This window comes from Convolutriloba macropyga, unplaced genomic scaffold (assembly GCF_964194025.1).
Source record: "Convolutriloba macropyga unplaced genomic scaffold, txConMacr16.3 SCAFFOLD_4028, whole genome shotgun sequence".
Taxonomy (NCBI): domain Eukaryota; kingdom Metazoa; phylum Xenacoelomorpha; order Acoela; family Convolutidae; genus Convolutriloba; species Convolutriloba macropyga.
In genome coordinates this window covers 1-23,852 of record NW_027452526.1, presented here as the reverse complement: position 1 = coordinate 23,852, position 23,852 = coordinate 1, and the positions used below count along the sequence as shown (strand labels likewise).

General features: G+C 36.1%; 1 protein-coding gene across 1 annotated transcript; it reads left to right on the top strand.

Annotated features, from left to right (window-relative positions):
- The first annotated feature begins 3,985 nt into the window (after nt 1–3,985).
- On the top strand, nt 3,986–9,447 carry LOC142357602 (PI-actitoxin-Aeq3b-like). Its single transcript, XM_075409155.1, has 3 exons — nt 3,986–4,155; nt 8,826–8,993; nt 9,333–9,447. Exons 2-3 carry the CDS (start codon nt 8,870–8,872, stop codon nt 9,416–9,418), a joined length of 210 nt encoding a protein of 69 aa, XP_075265270.1. The 5' UTR covers nt 3,986–4,155; nt 8,826–8,869; the 3' UTR covers nt 9,419–9,447.
- The last annotated feature ends 14,405 nt before the right edge of the window (nt 9,448–23,852 follow it).

The following is a 23,852-nucleotide window of genomic DNA, read 5'->3' as shown; positions in this document are numbered from 1 at the left end:
AGGAACAAAATTGCAAAGTTGAAAAATGTTTTTTTTTATTTTGGAAAACAATTGTTTTCAGAGTCGTGAAAGCAATCAGCTATCTACTAACATCAATAGATCGGCTCATCTATTCTTGCAAAAAACACCAATGAAACCGGATCAATGTACAGGAAATTTCATACGACTAAAAAAGCAAAGTAAAACCAGCAGTTAACGAAAAAATTTGAAAAAATTCAAATAAATTCTTCGAGAAAATATTTCGAAGCCTTTAAAATCATAATCTATATCTTCAAGAATATTAATATTATCAAGTTTGCCAATTTGTTGAAGCCAATAATGTAAAATGTAAACTGTCAACAACATGATAATGTGACAAAACTAGAAAACGTAAAAAATGGACAAATACCTAAAAATTTTTTTTAAAAAATTTGAAATCTAGTAGTATCAAAGCCAGAAAACCATTTTTTAAGGCGTGAAATTGCAATGAATATTGAGTTTAATTTCAAAAGAAAGAGGAAGCATTCTTTCATTACTGACAATAAGCTACAAATTGACCAAATCAAAAAATAGAGGCAAAAATCAATTAGTCATTATTTACTTGAAATTCAAATACTTTTAAATGTCAAAAGGACCATAGGCTTTCAAGTAAACAACTAGATACAATAATATGGAGCTAATTAGGAAGCCAATTGGAGCTATCATTAATTTGAGCTATCATTAACCAATTGGAGCTGTGGTTTGAAATTTTCGGTAATTTAATTAATGTAGAAAAGATCGAATTTGGTCCAGAACTAGCTCTGATAAAATTGTTTGTTCATTAGGAACAATGATTTATTCGAATGTTATAGATATTGAAAAACTTTTGGTTAAAAAAATCAAACATAGATGCTGCGTTCTTGATAATAAACGAATATAATTATCAAAAAACGGCAAACTTTTAATAACAGAGCGCTCTCAAACGAATTTGAAGTAGAAAAAGCCCGCTTTTTAGTCCAACAAAGATTGTGTTAATTGTGTTTGGTCTGTATTTCCTCTAAATTTAATCAAACTGTACTAAAAAACTTATTTCTTGCTCTTTTTGATGAAAAAGACTCAATTTTGAATTATTTAGCCAGAATTTTCAAAACAAAATATAAAAGTAGCTTACAATTTTTTTTGCTTGTACAAAAAAAAAATCAAAAACATTTTTTAAAAAACTAAGTTTGTTTTTAGCAAAATTGGCGAACTTTTAGTCAAAAGTTCCGGAAAATGTGAATAAAATCTCACCGGAATTCACTCTACTTTCTCAAAGTTCAAAACTCGATAAATCCTATGAAAAACAAAAATTAGAAACATCTTTTTAGTTCCATATTCTACGCTAGGCAAGCTTTCTAATGATTCCAGTCTCAACTCTCTACGATGAATATATCGATCGGCCAAAATTGTCTGAACAAAAAAACCTTTTTCAGTATATAGTTCCTTCCCCCTCAAGAGGGCTTGGAAAAAAATTGGTACAATACAAATCAGGCAATCAGGTTTTCGCAATTTTAGCTTTGTCAATATGTATGGGTATTTGATATATTTTTATAACCAATTATTCAAGGCCAAAATTCTCGGGTCGAACAATCATTAGTTGTGAGCGGATGTTTTTTATAGAAAATTTGCTGAATGAGCGAAATTATGTAATGTTTCCCGATTTGCGCAAAAATTTGAAAGTATTGGTGCTGAAAAAGCCGGAACAAAGTTTTGCATCACAAATCAGCATAACATCAGCACTTGAAACAACACCTTTCATAAAGACTTTCAGCGTTTGTGAAATTTTACAATCCAGCGGATTTAGTGCCTGTCATAGCGTTAGATACGTTTTCAAGAAATGTCTTTCCCTACTTTTAACAAAATTTTATAATAATTATTGTTTAATTTTTTTTCTACTAATTTTTCTATTATAGTTACTAGGATCAATAATACTTAAACACCATGATTATATTTCTCATTTCCATTTTATCATTATTTTACCTGAATGCACCAGCACCATTAACTCGATACAATACTCTATCCTTATTATTTTCTTTGATATTAATTCAAATCCTATGCCATATATAATCTATTATAAATGGTTTACAAAACCAACTAGATCACTCATCTTAATCATAACAAACAATTGACCTCGTTCTGCAACAACATGATCACGTTTTAAGTTGACTATCCCTATCAGCTTGATCTCTAACAAAAACACTTTCATGTTTAACATCGGTAGAAATGACTATTTTATACATAAATAGATTAGGGGGACGATGATCTATATATTCAGTAGATCTACGGCAACTAGTTTCAAGTTTAACCGAATTAAAAAAAGCAATCATACCATAACAAAACAATCTGATATTAACGTCGTTCCCAAAACACAAATAGCATAATCTGATACAATAAACGCAATCTGAAGAAAAGAGTCATGTATATTTAAATGGTCCTACTCCATTTTGGGAATGTTTTGTTTATTATGATTTTTCTGTGTTCATCGTGAATAGATTACTAGATTTACTTTCTATAATCTTACTCTTGTGCATATCAGCATTATAACCACTAGTTGTATCTATTTTAAATCCGTTTTTGGCACAAAATTAATTATTATTATTGCATTGGTTAGTACATTGGTTAGTACTTTGATTATTACATTGCCTTTTAAGATAATAAATATGAAAACTATGAAAATGATTGACAATATTATATTATGAGAACTACAAGGCAACACGGTGCCCTAACTAAAACTTAAGATTAACACCCACACTTAACTTTGGAAAGACAAGAGAAAGTGAACGATTTAACGAAACTGTAATAAAAACAACAAGGTTAGGTTTTACCAAATTTTTGTTTGTAATGTCGTTGTAAATAATAACTAAAAAATTAATCAATTTTTAGATGCAGTTAGTGGTGTTAGTAGTAAGGTGATGTTATTAGAAAAAGTAACAGCAACAATAACAGTAAGAGTAACATTAAAACTAATTACCCACCAGCAAATATTAGAAAAAATAATTCCTGGCTCTTATGATTTTATCTGAAATAGAGAGATAATATGCAGGAAACATTTTTGTAATGCTATAATGGCAGCTGATTAAGAATACAATGAAATAAAATCTGCAAGTAAAACCATGTTTTCTTAATTTTGATCTAGATAATTCAATAGCACCATTATTTGGATTTAATAAACAATTATATCATATTGGTAAATATACTGCTAGTAAAATTGTTGATATCAGGGGTTTTATTACAATTTTTGTTCACTGTATTAATATATATATATATATATATATATATATATATATATATATGTATATATATGGCATTAAAGATACTGCTTAAGATAGCGATGTAGTATATACGTTAAATCTAATTGAGCCACCAGGTTATTCAAGAATAAATATTCCGACAAATGTTTTATATCAAAATGTTACAAAAGACAGAAGAAAATAGATTAAATTTAGTGTTTAAGATGAGTATAGCAGACCAATTGACTTTAATGGAGATGATTTATGTTTTACTTTACATCTGATGCAAAATTAACAATAAGATTTGTTCATTTATAAGTCTATATATAGATTACAAAACTATGGTATTTGTTTAATATGTTAAATTTTAGTTACAACAGAGTTTTTACTATTTTTTTCTTTTATGATTGAGCAGTTGATAAAAAGTGCTATTTAGTGGTAGTGGGCAAAATTTTTCGGAATAGTTGTTTTGAGCCAGGTTTAAGAAAATATATAAATTCAAAAGAATACGGCGCATACGGCGTACAGGCGTTATCAAATTCTGAGCCGGGATGATTGCCTGAAGTTATATGTGTTGTTTGAATGACGAAAAGGACCATAAAGACCATATATGACTTAGTATATGACAGTATGATTACAAAGAATCATTTAAAAATTAATATTTTGGAAAATTATTTTCTTTTGTGGTGTTCATTCCGGATGTTTCTGTTTCAGAAGAATTCCTTGAAGACAACGGTCGTTGCAACACCGAGAGAAAAAAGTTAACTAGAAGTACGTCGGATAATTTGATAAAACGGAGCTGGAATTCAGTGAATCTGCCGAACAAGGGAGCTAGAGAACAAACCCGACCACACACACACACACACACAAGCACACACAGACGCACACGCACACACACACGCACAAACACGCACAAATTGCAATGGGGGTACGAATTAGTGCTAATTTGACCAGAGAAAACTCTCTGTTAATCAAAATTCAGCTGTTGGCTACGCTTCTCTCTTTTCCGTGTTTTGTCGGCCTCATGTCGGCCAACTAGGTCATTCAAAGAATAGTTAGTTAGAATTAAATAGCAGAATTTTACCTTTCAAACACGCAGTTGATGTTGGTAGAAATTTTCTTAGAAGGTAATTAAAAATCATTCCCAGCTTGTATTGTGCGATCCCTCCAAAAGTTTTTTTTTGTTCAAAGCCCGTTATAAACCTGATCGTTGACAACCTAAGAGCTGTTCATCGATTATTACTGTCTGGCAAAAACTTTCTCATAAGAAAAACGGCTGAACAAAAGAAAAATGTATTTTTTTTGAAAAAAAACTCATAAAAAAGAACCCAAGGAGGGACAAAAAAAGATTGTATATAAGATTCGATCGTACAAAATTTGACTAGGCCGTAAGGTTAATTTCATTAAATTTCAAACTGATTGTTGATATTTATATATTGTACTCCTTTAAAAAATGATGTGTTCATGAATCTATCCAACACTTACATGAGAGACTTTATTTTGATTTTGAAGAAAGATAGATGAAAAACAACAACTATTACAGATTTTGAATAAAAAATAATAATTCTTCCGAAAAATACTCATAAAAACGAACTCAAGGAAGGACAAACATTGTTTATCAGATTTGAACGTACAAAAACTTCTTGGCTAGACCATAAGTTTAATTTCATAAAAACTCAAACTGATTTTTGAAATGGACTTATCGTAATCCTTTAAAAAATGATGTTGTTTCTTGAGTCTATCCAACACGAACATGAAGGACGTGATTATGATTTGAAGAAAGATAGATGAAAAGCAAAAACTTTTACAGACTTTGACAAAATTTCAAATCAACAGACGACAGTGGTCACAACATTGCATCATCGTCAAAAAGGGGTTTGCCCTCCAAAAACAGAAAAAGTAGTTGAAAAATCCTTTAGATGCGGCGACCAAAAATTTAATTGTTCATCGTGGTATAAGTGCAAAAAGAGAGTCAGAGGCAACACATCACCCGAACATATCAACCCTTACTTATCGAAGTTTCCCTAACTCGGGAAAAGATCAAGGTTTTTACCAAGGATAAGCAAAAAATTCTCAATTCTCTGATAATCAAATTTGAGCTGTTGGCAACACATCTCAGTTTTCAGTTTTTTTGAACCCCATGTCGGCCCAATTAGGTCATTCAAAAAATAGTTAGTTAGAAATAAATAGCAGAAATTTATCTTTCAAACACGCAGTTGATTTCGGCAGAAATTTTCTTAGAAGCTAAGTAAAAATCATTCCCAAATTGTATTGTGCGATCCCTCCCAAAGTTTTTTTTTTGTTCAAAGTCTGTTATAAACCTGATCGTTGACAACCTATGAGCTGTTCATCAATTATTACTGTCTATCAAAAATCTTCTCATAAGAAAAAAAGGCTGAACAAAAGAAAAATGTATTTCTTTTGAAAAATACTAATAAAAAAGAACCCAAGAAAGGATATAAAAACATTGTTTATCAGATTGGAACGTACAAACTTTGGCTAGGCCATAAGGTTAATTTCATTAAAGTTCAAATTGGTTTTTTTGAAGTTTAAGCTACTTTAAAAAATGATGTGTCCATGAATCTATTCAACACTAACATGAGAGACTTTATTCTGATTTGAAGAAAAATAGATGAAAAAACAACATCTATTACAGATTTTGAAAAGAATTTTAAATCTACAAACGGCGCCAGTGGTCACAACACCGCAATATTGTCAAAAGGGGGGGGTTGCCTTCCAAAACAGACAAAGTAGTTGAAAAATCCTTTAGATGGACTCAGTTTTCTGTGGGGACTTAACACTGACTATCTTCAAGAAAAGATACTTGAAACAAGCTAACACACAGATTAAAAACTGGCAACTGTCTTTATGACTATATCGTTATTGATTGTTCAAACTTAGACAGAGACAGAGAGACAGAGAGAGAGAGAGAGAGAGAGAGAGAGAGAGAGAGAGAGAGAGAGAGAGAGAGAGCGAGAGAGCGAGAGAGAGAGAGAGAGAGAGAGAGAGGAGAGAGAGAGAGAGAGAGAGAGAGAGAGAGAAAGAGAGAGAGAGAGAGAGAGAGAGAGAGAGAGAGAGAGAGAGAGATGGACAGAGTGAGAGAGAGAGAGGGAGAGAGAGCAAAATCATATTTTTGAATCAGACCTAACCTTAACAGTCAAGAATTCCAATCTTCCGATATTGGTTGAAACAATTGGACAAAATAGTTACACTTGATGAAGCAAAATATTCCCGAAAGTTATCTTATTACTGTCAATCGCAATTAGTCATGTAAACTTTCTACTTTTTTGATGATCCAGAATGAACGTTTCAAAATTTTCAATTAACACATCTATTTTAGTGGCCATCATTAGTGGCGCCCAATTAAAAACTTATTGTATACGGAGATACGATTCTAATTTAAGTCTTCTATCAGAAAAAAAAGTATTGAAGAATTCGTTAAAATAACCAAAAGCAAACCTTTAAAAACATTTAACCAAATAACGACAATAGAAACAAAAGTAAGATATAGGGCTGGTATAAATTTTAACAAATTCTATTGGTGATTGTGTCGCAAATCTTAGAAAATAGCAAATATCTCTTAGTCAAAAAGAAAGGCGAAGGTCAGATTTGTAGAAAAATGAAAAATAGATGGAGAGAAAAAGAAAGTTCTCTTTTAGATTGGTCATTGTGTAGGAGGTACATATTGTTGTTCCATCTACTAATCCTATCAAACAAAATGGTCCTTCATTATTTCCTGCCTGGTGCTCTATGGAGGCGAACACTCTTTAGTACCACTTCCTACACTGCTTGTTAATTAGCGTTTTGACGTTTTGACAGGAAGATGAAAAGATTTTGTTCCTCCTGTGTAGAAAAATAACGAGACAGTCCAGAAAATTGTACACAAATCTCTTTTACATGCGTGCTTCCAGAATTGTTGGAAAAGCTGATTTTAAATCAAATAAGCTCACAATTGAATAGAAGAGATATTTTAGAACCATTGCTATTTGTTTTCAGGAGCAGGATGTCAACAAAAATAGTATTTTTCTTTTTCTCAAAGAGACCTACGCTCCAAAATTGATACCAGTGAGATTATATCATCTGCTTCGCTATATCTATCTAATGATTTTGACTCAATCAAATACTATAAACTGTACATGAATCTGCACTCATTGGGCTTTGAAAGAGCGCTACTCAATTCATACAGGCATTTAGTCACCAACAGTGGTAAAAAATCTTAATGAATGACACAGGAAAGGAGTGGATTGAACAGCTGTAACTTCCAGGGAAATGTGCTTGAACTCTTACTTTTCAATTTTCAAGCCAATGATTTCAGTAATGAGATCAATAATCAATGCAAATTTGTTCAATTTCCAAATGACACATTAGGTTACGCTTCAAATATAGATTTTTACATAGCTAAGAGAAACCCTAATGATTCTGTGGAAGGTTAGCCTGCAACGATTGTAGGACAGGTTTTGTTTGAAACACATCAAAAACAGACTTCATTGCTTTTTGCATAAAGTCAAAAAATTTTCAACAAAGACAAGTTCTGTAGCTCTTACTCGTAATTTTTTTAAGTTCAGTGAACTTTGAAATTTTTCCTGATAGAAATCCAAATTGTAATTAGAAGTGCAAAATGTCCTGAGAAGAAAAATGTCATAAAATTTCATTTGGAATAAGAGCAGTTTTTGGCAATCAATAGCTCTTTCCCAGATCATACAAGACTTAACATTTTGAATGCACCAGTTATTAGCCATTTCCACTATATTGCTGTCTATTTGAGTTGCGTGAAAAGTTCTCTTCTAATTTTCCTTGAAAAACATAAACTGGGAAATAAATTCGCTTCAACAAAAAGAACATCGAAAGTCACTTGAATTTAATTTATAGTATGGAATACTTCCATTCCAATACTTTTGAGTAATAATAAAGTCCCTCACTCGCAGAAAATTTTATCGAAAGGAGCGCCAGATGTCACACAAATAATAACTCCTACATTGCACTCCAAAAAAACACGATCAATTTTTATCCTTTTCGACATCAATTATTAATCACATTACTTTAAGTACTGCTTTGTCGCCGGATTTTTTAGAATCTTAGAATGACATCATCATATCTTACCTAATTAGCAATAATCTCATTTTTTTAATTATGAAAAAATCAGGGCCCATTTTCAGAAAGAAATTTCGACTTTCTCCGAACGTACTTTATGGGGGCCTTTAATCATGGAGGGACTTTACATTCAGTTAATATTTATAAAAGTCTACATATCCCCACAATTAAACAGTAATAAGGTTGTACATTTACTCCCCATCTCCGTCCTCCGTCTGGCATGGTAACTAAATCTTTCTTTGGAATTCAATTTTTCTTTTTTTTTCAATTCTCTTTTATCTCGACTATTTTAGAGACACTATCATATGCAGCGGTTAAAATTGGGCATGTTGGCGAATTTTTAATTTAATGCCCGCTAAAATTTCGGGAGTGAAGGGGTTTTGGGGAAACAAAAGAAATCCAAACATGTGCGCATGATATCAATTAAAAAGATCAAATTTCACTGGTCGGAGGGGGAAACGTACACCCTGAATTTTTCCCCCTTTTAACTTACTTATGCTGCACTAGGTGTATGCAACCTTCCGCCTGAGGCAGGAATTCCTCTCCTAAGGATGCACAAATTCTACTACAACCCAGAGACTGGCAAATGCCAGGAGTTCATCTACGGAGAGATGTCTGGTAATGGTAACAACTTCAAATCAGAGGAGGAGTGCCGCAGAAATTGCATTGGAACAGGTGCAAAGTACACTTGATAACGTGATATACTCTTATCCATTACCCAGATCACTTTTGACCTCTAGAATAACTTGTAGTTTGTCTATCTTATTCATACCTGCCCGTCTTTTTTACGACCCAGCGTCTCTACTTTTAAATTAAAATAAGCTAATAGATTGGCGATATAGGGTAAATGACAGGGTATTGTTACCAATTAGCATAATCACCTTTTGTCGCCATATTCCACACTAAAATACTCTTTGTACATCTATTGAGATACGTGTTTGGAATCGCTATTATTTGGCCCGGGCCCTGGCTTGTAACAAACAATTGAAAAGAAACTTCAGAACTGTATTTTAGTTGACGAACATGCGCTGGCCGCGTACTGTCTCTGCATAAACGACCCGGGTCGAGATGTGAGCGGCTCCAAGCAGAAAATTTTGTAAGAGATGAGCTGAATGCGCTGAAATTTTGTAAGGATTATGCTGAATGTTTAGTTTTAGGCGCTGAATGTGCTGAAATTTTCAGCAATTTTCAACGCATTTTTTACATAATTTCTGCACATTTTCCAGCCCTCCACTTACAAAAAATCAGCATTTCCAAAAATAACGAATTCAGCACTTTGAGCACATTCCTTACAAAATTTCAACATATTCCTTACATAAATTCAACACTTCAAAAGTTCAGTACAGTTCTTACATAATTTAAGCACTTCAGAAAAAAAGAGAATTTCAGCGCTTTCAGCGCATTTCTTACATAAAATCTTATGTGCAATTTTATTGCTCACTATTGCCTATAGCCTGGGCAGTATGTACTGTTCTTCATCTTTTGCAATTTTGCAGAGCAATTAACCAATCAAAAACCTGCGCTAATTTTTTAACGATAATTCCTATTTTAGAAAAACATAACAACGGAAAGGCGTCACACTTTCATCTTATCTAACAGAAAGAAGACAATTATACTTAAGCTACCTGGTTTCATTAAATCAAGTAAATTGGCTATATACTCCAGCTGCGATAACTGCTTTATCTTAAGAGTTGACGAAGTTCTTAAGTCTTTTGGCAGATTTCCAAATGTTTTTAAGTTGGCCTGCTCCAATGCAATGCTCTTCGGTCTTGCTCTGGTGCGGCTTCTGTAGGCACAGAAGGAGAAAGAATTCAAACAAAACATAAAAATATTTAAGTAAAAGTGTATAAGTGCTGAAAGTGCTGAAATTGTGTACGGAAAACGTTGAAATTATGCTAGACAGGTGGTGAAAAACCTGAAACAAAAAAAAGAAATGCGCTGACAAGCACCTGAAAAAATAAATTTTCAGCAGATAAACCTTACATAATTATTCACTTAATGTGTTGACACGTGCTGAAATTGTGTAAGAAACGTGTTCAAAATTCAGCACAATAAGGGATAAATATGTAAGATTTATCCGCTGAAAAATATTTTCTTTCAGCGCTTGTCAGCGTCTGACATATTTTTCGTGAAAAATCTCGACCCGGGGATGAGGTATTCATTGGCCTGGATTGTTGCAAAAGGAATTCTAAAAGTCTGGTGAAGATGAACTGCATTGATTTGCAAAAAGGCGTCATGAGGCGTTATGAGGTGTGCGAACAAGAACACTCAGGTTGCAGACTGATTTTAAACCCACATTGGTTGCGTGGCCACTAACAAATTTTGGTGACGGGAAAGTAAACGAAAAGAAGATTGCGTAAAGCCCACTGATTACTAAAGAATCATATATGACTCAGTATGCTTACAAAGATTCTTTTTATGGTGTTCGACCCAGGAACAGTTCCGTACATTGACAACCCGGAAAGAGTTTCAAGTCTTGATCAGTACTCGGTTTTCTACTCAGCACTGATCACAAATATTTCAAGCCTTAAGATCTGCCAGGACTTGCCCAAGGCTTGACTCAAGAATTGTCCAGACTTAAGAATTGATTCAAGACTTGCCAGTTTTTTCCAGGTTTAAAAAATGACACGATAAGAGCTCTGATACAGTACTGATCCAAGACTAGCAATTTCACTGAATCAGTACTGATTAAGACTTGCTATAGGACTTCTTCAGTGCTGATTAAGACTTGACGTTCAGTCCGTGAATTTACTGATTAGAACCATTTACAGAATGAATCAATAAAGTTAATTCCATAGAAATGATACAGCGGTTTTTGTTGTGATAAGACGCTTGGTTTGATCATTGCGATAAAAAGATTTAAATAAATGTTTATAGATACAACTGATCAAACTTAAGAGTGAGGTTTTCAGCTCATGAAACAATCTCTCAGCTTGTAAGACACATTTACTTTCTGCTGAGATTGCACTTCAATTTTTAACTGGTTTCTATACGGTTCCAGTGCTTTCATGTCACTGAAGTTTCACTCTAACTTCAAAAGCTGCTACTATGCTGCATGCACTTGCAGACTAAAATGACTTGTGAAGTTTGATGTTGGGTAGGGTCTACAGATGGCAATATTGATCAAAAAATAGGCCGCTAATGGCTTCCGTTAGTACCCGTCCTTTTTACCTTCAGGTCGTTTTACGCTACCTTTTCTTCTATATTTCTCTCTACTATCACAACTCCTAAGAATATCATAGTCTGTTCAATAGCTGTAGCATGATCTCTACAGAAGCATTGAACTCGTATCTTAAATGAAAGAAAGGACCCCCTGATTAGTATTAGGGAATGAAAAAAAGGAAAAAAAAGCTCTACCGCTTGGAAAAAAAGGCTCTACCGGATAAATTGCAAAAGATCAAAGCGCCTTGCAAGTGCAAACAACTACAACCAGGCGGCTCGTTAAACTGCGCTTAAATTTGACATTCCACCCTCTCATCCAGAAACGTTTGAAACATTCAAAGTTTCAAAAAATTGAAAGTGACAACTTTTTTAAAACTCAAATATGTCTCGCTAGAACCCAGAAATTTGAAAGTTGACGTCCGAAAATCTATTTCCGGGAATAATTTAATTTTGTAATAAGAAATTCTACTGATTCTGGAAGATGCATTGCAGGCAGTTGCGGTTTTTAAATGCTCTCAAACGAAGTTTGTAGCAATTATATTAGTCCTGTCGGTCTTTTTTATGCGATTTTTCGCATGACCGATTTTTCGTCTGACGCTTTTGACTTTTGGTCCTCAAAAACGGGATAAACAGGTAGCGCCCAGCGGGCATTAAGCGCTCTTAGAGCTTTTCAGCTCTGTTTCAGGTCAAACTGTTTTGGAGACTTATACTTATGGTGTGAAGGGCGGTTCTTAGAGGTTGAAGGCACCCCCACTGTTGACCCACCCACTATTGCCCCCCACTCCCCACCGCGCTGTTGCCCCCACCCACCTCACTGTTGCCCAACCCCCTCCCCCCTCCCAATCAGCCTCCCGGTGCACCCCCTCCCCGTGGCTACTACTCCCCGTGACGAACAACCTATCTCTAAAAACACGCAATTTTATTCTAATTTTCACAAGCTTTTAAAAATTTTTTTGTCAATTTTGACTTTTTCAGCCCTAGGTGTCAAGAAACCTTATCTAGGGTTTTATAATAGCTTACTGCATAGTTTCTAGTGGTACTGGAATGGTTTCAACATTTTAACATCACGAATTTTACCATTTTTTTGAAAGAAAACGTGCAATTTTTTTCATTTTGTGATATTTTTTTATTACTCCCGTCTTTGCAGACGCAAGGGCCAGAAAATGTTCTCAAAGGTCTTATAATAAGTTACTGAAAAAATTTTATTGCCATGGAACTGCTTTCATATTTTTAATATGACAAATTTTGGCAATTTTTTTGACAAAATTTGCATATTTTCCATCTTTTTGAAAATTTTTGTCGGTTTTTAGGTTTCTCCAGGCTTATGAGCCGAGGAACCTCCTCTAGGTTTCAAAAATAGGTTACTGTATAGTTTCTAAATGGATTTTAACACCACGAAATTTAGCATTTTTTTACAAAGTTTTTTTTCCATTTTTTTTACATTTATTGTCATTATTTAGGTTTTTTTAGCCTAGCAGAAAATCCCCGTAATGTTTTGATAATAAGATAGCAAAAATTTTTTTTGCCCGTGGATCAGTTCCCAACATTTATCAAATTTTCAACCTTTTATTTCAAATTTCCGGAAAATTTTAATCTTTCAAGTTTTTGGTTCTTTATGAGCCAGTGCACTATTTAAAGCTTGAAATAAGGATACTGGATAGTCTCTTGAGATAATAAAATTGTTTTGAAGATTTTCATATATTATATTTTAGCAAGACTTGTTGAAATTTGCTATTGTTATCAAAATTTATGAATATTTTTTGTCTTTTTCTCAGTTTAACGATCATTACTGGCCAACGAAGCTTTTCAAGTCTTGCAGGTGGGTTGTTTGACATAATCCAAGAGTTGAAAAGTAATTTTGAACATTTTCACTGCGAAATCTGGAAGCTCTTCATTGAAATTTTGAAAATTTTTGCAAATTTTTAAAATGTCAGTTTATTTTTCTTTAATTACTAACAAGGCTAGAAAACTAAAAGTTGCAGAGTCGAATCAAGCTGAAGCTAGTCTCACTAAACCGTGGCTAGCTAATGACAAAGCCAACCGCTCGCCGGTCGTTTGAGAGCAATTCGCCCGACGTTAGTCGGTTTTGTTTTTGAGATTGGAGATATCATCAACCAGACAATTGGCAATTTCTCTGAAAAATTCAGATGACAAGCAAGCAAATGAGAGACAGCAGTTGCACCCGATTTTTCTCTCGTCGAAAACCTGCTGTTTTCGGAAATTAAATTGTTGAACAACATAGGACCCCAAAAATTCAAACAAACGTAAAGTTTGAATACTGAGAAACCAAAAAATTTCGGTTCCTTATCTAATACTAACTGTTTAATTTGGTGTTTTTAAAAGGAGCTGGAAATCGAGAAACTGATTCTTATACATATAATAGCCCTAAAAAACTAACTGAACATGAAAATTGGACTTGTGAAATTGGGAAAAAGAGGAAAAGTTCTCATATCGATCCTGACTCCTTGTACAAAGTGTTTAGATTGTCTTAACTAATTTATTAGCAGAGTTGCTGTCAAAATTCAAGAATTCTGCTTCAGGAAAACAAATTGGAAATTTCATTGACCGTTGATACAATAAAAATTCTGACCTTATATAATCCATAGGATCAAACGAAAGAAAACTAGTAGCTTCATGGTTCAGAATGATAATATATAAAAAATTGAAATAAAAAAATTAACATGGAACCATAACGCTTAAGTGAAGAATACAAAAAAATTCAGAAAAATTAAACTTTGATTAATTGTTTCTGGATAGAAGTGAGGTCAAAATCATCTAAAAAGTAAAATAAAATTCGTTTCCCACAAATTAATTACTTTCTGATATCATCCAATAACAATTTGACATTCAACAGGAGGACGAACAACGTTACGAGCATATACCGGTAACGATCTAAAACTAATTCCAAAAATTGTGGCTGGCGCTTTCGGGCGCCGAATTCCGTTATGCGCGGAAAGTGCTTCAATTTTAGAAAATGGGATGAGATAAATGTTAAAAGTATTTACGTTTAATATTACGAAAAATATTACGGCTGCAACAAAATTCGGCATTTCACAATGTTTTATCTTTCTAATTTTTTTGCCGTTCAATTTTCCGATTTAGAGTTTAGGATTACTAAATTGAGGTTTTACACAAATTAATCTGCCACATATTTTTTGCGGAACTCCCTTCCGTCAAACTTATTTTGATGTGGAAAGCAGTTTTCACTTTTCAACTTCCAGTTTAAAGGTGAAAAACATTGGCGCAAATTTTCATATAAGGAACCATCTTTTCGTCCACAAAGTTTGAAAATCTTTTTCACGCTTACAATGTATTAAAATAGGAAACGTGAAATCTGGTAATAAAAACGAGTAAATTTACCCGAAATTTTGGAACCGGTAGATTTCTCGTAATGAAAAAGCTTTGTTTTATTGCAATTACTGTGGGTATCTTAAAAAATTGTCAAGCCCGCCAAAACAAATTAATGAATTTTTATTAATTCTGAACAAATGATTGCCATTATTTGTCAGCCATAAATTTTAAAAGACTATTTCTATTTCTTAAACTTTTATATGATTATCGTCAATCATTAAAACTTTTAGATGCCTTGTTCTATTTCTACAGAATTCATTCAATAAAGCTTTTTTCTCAAAGAAAACAGAAAGCCATGGTAATATCCAATAGGTAGTTACATTTTTTTTCGAAGGGACAAACGCCAGATATCAGCAAACTTGGAAACCCGGGCCGAGATGTCAACACTGAAAACGCATTCATGTGAGACCAACGAGAGCGTAGATTTTACTTAAATTCAACGCATTCAACGCCAATCTTAGATATTTGAGTTGAAATTAGCGTAGAGCTAATATAAATTGCGTCGAATATAGCCTAGATCTTACATATTTTGTGTTGGAATAGGCGTAGACGGTACTTAAATTCATCGCCAATCTTACATTTTTTGCGTTGAATTTAGGGTAGCTCTTACATAAATTCAACGCACTCAACCCCAATCTTACATACTTTGCGTTGAATTTAGCGTAAACCTTACATATTTTGCGTTGATTTTAGTGTAGATTTTACATATTTTGCTTGGAATTTAGCGTAGATCTTACATATTTTGCGTTGAATTTGCCGTTGACCGTACATAATTTTACTTTTCGATTTTTCGCGGGAGGGGGTATTTGCGGGGAGGGGTAAGTGGGAGGGGGGGGGGGGGGTACGTGTGGAGGGGGCATAGTTTGGGTGGCGTACATGTGTCTGTGTGGGGGGTACGATGGGGGGGGGGGGCTGGGGAAGATACGTGGGGGGGGGGGGTACGTGGGGGGTTGTCTTGGGTGGGGTACATGAGGGGGGTACGTGTGGGGGGGGGGTACGTGTGGGAGAGGAGAGGGGGCACATTGAGTGGGGTGCAGTGGGTTGTATGTGTGGGGGGGGGGGGGGTACGTGGGAGTAGGCAGTTGGAAGTTGGATGTTGAATTGAGGTAGGCAAGCAAAATTTTTTGCGAATTTTTCAAAAAATCATAAACTAGCTGGTTGCTAGAGAAAGTGGAAAGAAAATAATTATGTGAAACGCGATATTACAGTCCGATTTGTCGAGAGTGTGGTTACTAAGAAAAGTAAGATTCTGTGGAACAGTGGTAGCAGAGGGGACAAGTAAACAGGGGTTCAGTTGTTGAAGTCTCACACCCCTGAATTCAACGCAAAGTATGTAAGATCTACACTAAATTGAATGGAAAACATGTAAGATCTATGCTAATTTGAACGATAAATATGTAAGATCTACGCAAAATTCAACGCAAATTATGCGTGATCTACGCTAAATTCAACCTAAAATATGCAAGATTTACGCTAAATATAACGCATTCAACGCAAAATTATGTAAGAAAATTACCCTGTGATCTTATATAATAATGTCACTGATTTTTACGTAAGACAGTCAATGATTTTTACGTAAGACATCAATGAGCCGAAAATAACAACAAAAAAACCAGTTGAGCATAAGGTCTGCAATTTACCTGGCTCGCAACCAGCTTCTGCATTTTACTTGGCTCGAAACAATTAGAATTAAAGCTGGATGTGAACCTTTTCTTTCAATATCATCAGTTTTTTGAAGTCGTCTGTTTTTCGAATAATCTTAATGGACAAATAATGAGACAGGTAGTTTAGACCAGCTGATTTGATGCCATTTTTCTTGATAAAATTTCTCTTGAATAATTCAAACTATTACCCATAACATTGCATTAAGAAACAAACGCCACATATCTTCAAATTTCTTCTGTTGTAGAAAAATCAAAGGTGTTTTGTATTCCCGCGTCGAGGTTTTTGAATGAAATTTTGTACGAAATGCGGTGATTGCGGCGTGTCGTACTTCATTACTTTGCTGTGGTGATTCGCGGTGCGAGTATGCAGACGGTATAATTATGAGCTATTCGCGGAGCGAGATCTACTTCTACTTTTGTTTCGCTTACTTGCGGAGCGGGAGAACAAGAGACAGTTTTGCAGACTGAATTGAGTAGCATAAATTAGGATGAATGAATTTAACAAATTGGAGCCACTTGGGCACAACGTGAATACGTGATCAGACATGTCTGATCACGAAACGGGAAACTATCAGACAGTGGAATGAAATCATATGATAAACAAATTGAACAAAGTTAGTGAAGGTGAAAGTAAAGTGAAAGTAATTGAACTAATTTAAAGGCATCAAATAAATTTTACTGCAACAATTAAATAAATGAATAAATATATCACCAGGTATCACATACCCTTCACAGCAAGAAGAAAAATTGTAATATACAATTTTTCAGATATAATTAATAATTACAATATTTACAAATTAATACAAGGTCCCCGGTTAAATAGATAATATCAATATATTTGCTGGTTATCATAACTAAAAATACGCTGATTAATACAATAAAAAATGTCTTTTCAGTTTTCGAGTTTTACAAGGTCCAATCTTCATTTTCAAAATCTTGTTCCTCTGCATCAAGAGCAGTCATTGTTCTCGCCAATGTCGGGGTGTCCATCTCTAGCAAAGGTATATTTCGTACCGCGGGAGGCGAGACAGAACCAATCTGGGGTGACACGTTTTGCTCTTCGGGTTGGGTTTCCAAGATTTGTTGCACCGATTCGACAACTGTGACAGGTGGTGCAAAATTTTCGACATCACCCGCTCGTCGAGGTTGTTTAGGTGGTGGTAGGATGTCTGATGCTGGAGGTGATGTTTCGAAACCATAATATGACGGGCTTCGCCTATTACGGTCTGATGATCGTGTTGAAGATGCTGTTGCGGGTGGATTGGTAGGAGCATTTGTAGTCGGTTCGCTGATCGCGAGTGGAGGTTGTGGGTTTCGCATCGCGGCGAAGTTTGGCAATTTTGGAACTCGCCCCCGCATCGCGCATGAAATGTTTGAACGTTGTGAAGAGACTCCGCTGCCCGGCTCTCTCTTCCTGTGTTTCATTTTTTTATCACCCTTTTGCTTCCGGGTGAACTCTTTAATGTGGCTGTGGATCAGCTCTTCGACGACTTTCTCCCCAGAACGTGGCCCGCGTCTGTCAGCATATACTTTTAATGGAGTCTGTCTCTCCTGTTGGGTGCCGAATTTGGAAATATCGCTATTGCGGACGGTAACAATTTGTTTGCCCGGCTCCTTGATGGTCGATGTGGTCGGGCTTACTTTGAGGATGTGCGACCCCGGGGCGAGAACCTCATAAAGACCTTCTAGTTTCTTCTTGGATCGCCTTTTGCCGTGAATTTTGCGAGCCAAATTTAACTCTACCGATCGTTATTTTAGGGGAATGGGGCGGATTGCTTTTGTTTTGAGGAATCTGGATTCGCCATCCGTGCTTGCCCTCTCTCTTGAGCTTGCTTCCGTTGTGACGCGTGTCATGCCCTTTTCGACTTCAATGTCGCTTCGGTAGCCACTTATCCATTTGTCATCGGGCAATTTTTCCTCCGGCATCACTGTTTCTTCGTCTAAATAGTGATTTATGATACCCTTATACGACAAATTCATCAAATTCGGTTTAGTTGCAATCACGCTTAGCGGGGTATTAGGTTTTCTCCCAACATGTGCTTCAAAGGGCGAGATCTTTGTTGTTCTTTGTTTACATATTCGCAATTGGTGAATGATTATCTTTAATGCATGCTTTACATGAAAGGCGTGTGCAGCTAATTTCTCTTCTTTGATACATGCGAGTCTATTCTTAATTGTTTGAATTAACCGTTCCACCAACCCAATAGCACGGTGATCATTTACTGGCGCTTCAATAATTTCAATGTTGTTTTCATTACAAAAAGTCTTTACTTGATGTCCAATTAAACAATTAGCTTGGTCTAAACGGATAGATCTTGGAATTCCGTGAGTTTCGATGTACATGTCCAAAAATTTTAGAACATTTGGTCCATTAGCTTTTTCGTAGATATATGCAGTTGGATATTTAGAAAAACGGTCAATTGCTGCCAAAAAATATACTTCATTGTTCTTTTCATCAAAAATTGGTCCCCCAAAATTAGCGGGAATAACGGATTTTAGATTCTTACCAATTACTGCGCACGGTTTGCACTCAGTGGCCTTGACTATTAGCTCCCGATGCATGTAAGGCCACCAGCAATGTGTTGCCATACAAATCATGCCCCATGTACCTGGATGGCTGGCATGAATATCATCTATGAGTGCTTCGCGGAGCACGTTGGGGATAGCTACCTTCTCATCTATACATACGCACCCGGAGCGCACGTGAAGGTCCCTCCAGTACGAATGTATGTACGGGTTGACGGCTTTTAGTCGGGCTTCGTTATTTGTCAGTATGCAATCCCTGACTTCTTTTAAGACGGCATCTTTGCTAGTTAGAGAAGCGATGAGTGTTTTATTGAATATCTTTTATACTATATATTCAAACGTGGGGACGTGCGGGCTCGGCGTTAACGGGGTACTAGCATTAGAAGAATGGGTTGGGGATGTTGGGGTTATTTTGTGTGCCATGCTTGTTGCCGGCGGAGTACTAATGTTTTGCGGGCGTTGATTTGCTGTGCGGGGTGTAGATGTTGAATTAGATCGCGTACTCGCGGTGCGCGTGACGTTGTCACTGGTTGAGGGTTGATCCGCTGCGCGGGATGTATCGTTGAATCGTACTCTGGTTATTCTTTTCTTTGACGGCATACTGTTGGCTATTAAATTGATGTCTTTAATTATGGATGATGATTTAGTTAAGTTTTTGAGATTAGAAGGATGCGACTGAATTCTAGTTCGACAAGGGGCAAAAAGCACTGATTTTAATTCTGGGTGGTGACTTTTGGAGTTATTTTCGGAATGTGATTCGATTGGCGGGATTTGTAATTGAGTAATTTGATGCTTGCGCTGCGCGTATGTCACTTTATTCCTAATTTGGATTAATTGTTTGTTATTACTGGTATTTTGCAGAGCGAGAGGAGTGCTAAGTGGATTTTGAGACGTGAGTGGTGCATATTTTAAATTGTTTAATTGGTAAATACTATTTGAGGCATGATTTCGCGGAGCGAGTAAATGACTAAATACATGTTCGCATACTTGCATAGCGCGTGTGCTAATTGAATTTATTGAGTTATTAAGAGACTCAGATTTATGTGTGATTTGGTGTGCGGAGTTATATGTTTCAATTTTAGGTGTGTTTTGCGGGTCGAGTGTGTGATTTGTTAGTAACTGGTGTAAATGTGATGCGGGGTGTTCAGTTTTTAATTCTAATGTGTTAATTGATTTCGAGATTAGTTTCAACTTTGCGACTATAAATTCTTCATCATATGTGGAGACCTTTTTAGATTTTTGAGATGGATTGCAGAAAATATAATCTACCAAACCCATTTTTGCCCCAGGAAGGTGTTCAATATCAAATTGAAAAGGGAGAAGACGATCTACCCATTGGGTTAATCTACTGTTGTAGGATTTTTTAGATCTGTGTTCTTTCGTATTTGAGAGAAGTGCTCTGTGATCAGTAATTACTTTAAATTGTTTTCCATAGAGATAATTTTTGAAATATTCTGTTGACCAGACTACACCCAAAAGTTCAAGTTCGTTTACGCTATAGCGTTCCTCGCATGAGTTTAAAAATCGAGACGCGAACGCAATTGGTTTCCACCCATCTACAGTTAATTGTTCGAGTGCCGCACCAAGACCTGACCGAGATGCGTCGCATTTCACACGTGTTTCGAGTTGCGGGTTGTAGTGACTATTAGCAGTAGCGTTCGCTATGCGAGTTTTTATTTCTTGGAAACAATTTTCATGTTCAGTCGTCCAAATGAATTTTGAAGACTTTCTCAGTAGTGGACGAAGGGGATGGCTTATTTGGGCTAAATTTGGGATGAATTTCCCAATATAATGAACGGATCCCAAAAATGAACGGAGTTTCTTTAATGTTTTCGGTGCATCAAGAGCCAAAATTGCCGCAGTCTGAGATTCGAGAGGCGAGATACCCTCTTGTGATATATGATACCCAAGCCAGTCAATTTCTAGTTTTCCAAAGTGACATTTAGGTAAATTTATCCTAAGGTTTTCATCATCTAAACGTTGTAGGCACTTCATGACATAATTTTTGTGATTATTCAAAGACCCTTTGCTAACAATTAAAATATCATCCAGAAAGCAATGTGTATTTTCCAAGCCAATTAAAGTATAATCCATAGCTTTTTGAAATTCTGCTGGCATATCTGTAAGTCCGTAAATTCCTGTTTGAAATCTATAGGTGCCAGTCATATCACCACTAATTATATTAAAGTTGCAATGATTAGCTGTATTAACATCCAAATTCAATTGACTGTATGCGTATTTCAAATCGATCGTAGAAAAGTAAGTTGTGTTTTGCGAGGCGGGAGCGCATATCTGTTGAGAAATTGATTCAATGAGCGTATCAATATTCGGGATTTGATATTTGTTCTTGTGGATGGCTTTATTTAAAACTTTTGAATCCAATGCAAGCTTTATCGTTTGGTCTTTTTTAACAGTCACCACAATAGGTGAAATGAAATAATTATCTGGGCAATTCGACAGTTTTATAATGTGTTTTTCGGCTAATAATTTTCGAAGTTCTGTATTAACTTTGTCTTGGAGATTGATAGGAATTCGTCTACCTTTTTGGTGTCTAGCTTGGAAATTCTTGTGAAATTTAGATTTTGCTACATGACTTTTTGATCGTCCGATGCGTGATACCAAACCAGGGAATTTTGTGGCTATTTGCTCTTTAATTTCCGAGGATGCAATGTTATTGACACAATTACCTTTTTGAAGTGTAGATTGTGTTACTGCAAGTCCAAGTTGGTCGAACAAATCACGACCTACTAAGGACTTTAAGCCGTCAGCAACAACGGTGAAGGTTGCTGTGTCGCATAACCATCCTTTGCTTGTTGTCGGAGCTTGGATTTTTCCCAGTACCTGTATTGGCTCGTTAGAGAAATTTCGTAGTTGTGCTGGTGACGATTCGTGGATCCAGAAAGCGCGGGGGCTGTTCTGTACTACTTGCGACGCGAGTGAATGATGCAATATACTGCATGCACTCCCGGAGTCCACGAGCAGAGTTGTATTAACGTTTCCAATCTTGAGTGGCATATTGAGGAGTTCAACTTTCTCTACTGAGGATTCAATCATGGCAACTGTGTTGTCCTCTTCGCCGCTGCTGTAATCAGATTCATCAGAGTTTTGGCGGTTGAACAAAGTTTACTGAGTCCTCTTGATGTGGATCTTCTTCCACTACCCGAACCATCTTTTTTTTGGGATCTTGTGGTTTTGTGTTGATGGTCTTTTGTTGTTTGCGGCAGACTTTCGCAAAGTGGTTTAGCAATCCGCAATTGTTGCACGTCTTTCCTTTTGCGATGCATTTTTCGCGATGATTTGGGAGCCAAACTCCGCCACAGTTGGAACAATAGAGTGTTGATCTATTATTCTGTTTTGCAACATTGTTATTGTTGTTCTGCCAATACGGTCTTCGTGGATTGTTGTTGAATTGGACGGCATTTACGTTCGCTGGGACAACAATTTTGTTATGCTGTTGAATTTGGTGTTGATTTCGCATTCCGAGTTCCATGTTGATTGCTAATTCCAATGCCTGACGCGGTTCCACAGTTTGTTTTAGTAGCTCTTTTTGAATCTCGGGGTCGATTAGGTTTTTGATGAACACATCGCGCATCAGAGTTTCTTCTTTGTTCTCAAAGTCGCAGTTTTCTGCCAGTTCTTTTAATTTACCGTAAAAGTGTTCAACAGTTTCCCCCCTGAGTTGTTTTGTGATCAGAAGACGTGTCTATCGAATGTTATGTTACGCGGGCGGATGAATGCTTCTTCTACGATTTTCCAGAAATCAAGAGTTGATAGTGTATCTATCATAATATGAGGGTTCTTACAATTTAAGATACGGCGTCCCTCTATTCCAATACTCAAGTAGAGAAGGGATACTGATTTTCGGTCCGCCAACGACCACGGTTTGTCACCACACATTATGCCTATCTCGATGAGTCGTTGGCATTTGTTTTGCCAATTCATCTTTTGTTGCGCGTAGCTCGCGTTCCTTTCCCTCTCTGATTGTGCAGATGCACCCACAATAGTCTCTTCATAGATGGGTTCCAAGGGTAGCTCCACCATTTCAGGCTTTGGGCCGAGTAGCGTGTCCAAAATGAGATTCTCTTTGGCTAAGAGTGCTAATTTGTATTGAACTCTCCACTTCTCCCAGCGAAGTGGTGGGTCCGGTGTCGGTTTGTCCCAGAAAGGGTCGATTCCAAGAGGTGTTCTTTTCGTTGCTGGCTGCGCCATGTCGTACTTTATTATTTTGCTGTGGTGATTCGCGGTGCGAGTATGCAGACGGAATGTTTATGAGCTATTCGCGGAGCGAGATCTACTTTTACTTTTGTTTCGCTTACTTGCGGAGCGGGAGAACAAGAGACAGTTTTGCAAACTGAATTGAGTTGCATAAATTAGGAAGAATGAATTTAACAAATTGGAGCCACTTGGGCACAACGCTAATACGTGATCAGACATGTCTGATCACGAAGAGGGAAACTATCAGACAGTGGAATGAAATCATATGATAAACAAATTGAACAAAGTTAGTGAAGGTGAAAGTAAGGTGAAAGTAATTGAACTAATTTAAAGGCATCAAATAAATTTTACTGCAACAATTAAATAAATGAATAAATATATCACCAGGTATCACACCCCCCTTGGCAGCCCAACTCTTACCTCATTTTACCCCCTCTGGACAAATTACCCCCTCACTCTTACACCATTTTAACCCCTTTGGCAGCCCAATTCTTACATCATTTTACCCCCTCTGAACAAATTACCCCCTCACTCTTACACCATTTTACCCCCCTTGGCAGCCCAACTCTTACATCATTTTACCCCCACTGAACGAAATACCCACTCACTCTTACAC

What these genes read in the sequence shown, in the direction of transcription:
- LOC142357602 (XM_075409155.1), top strand. Translation starts at nt 8,870, where the DNA reads ATGCACAAATTCTACTACAACCCAGAGACTGGCAAATGCCAGGAGTTC. An exon ending in CAGAAATTGCATTGGAACAG is followed by an intron (nt 8,994 to 9,332) that starts GTGCAAAGTACA and finishes ACTGTATTTTAG; the next exon opens with TTGACGAACATGCGCTGGCC.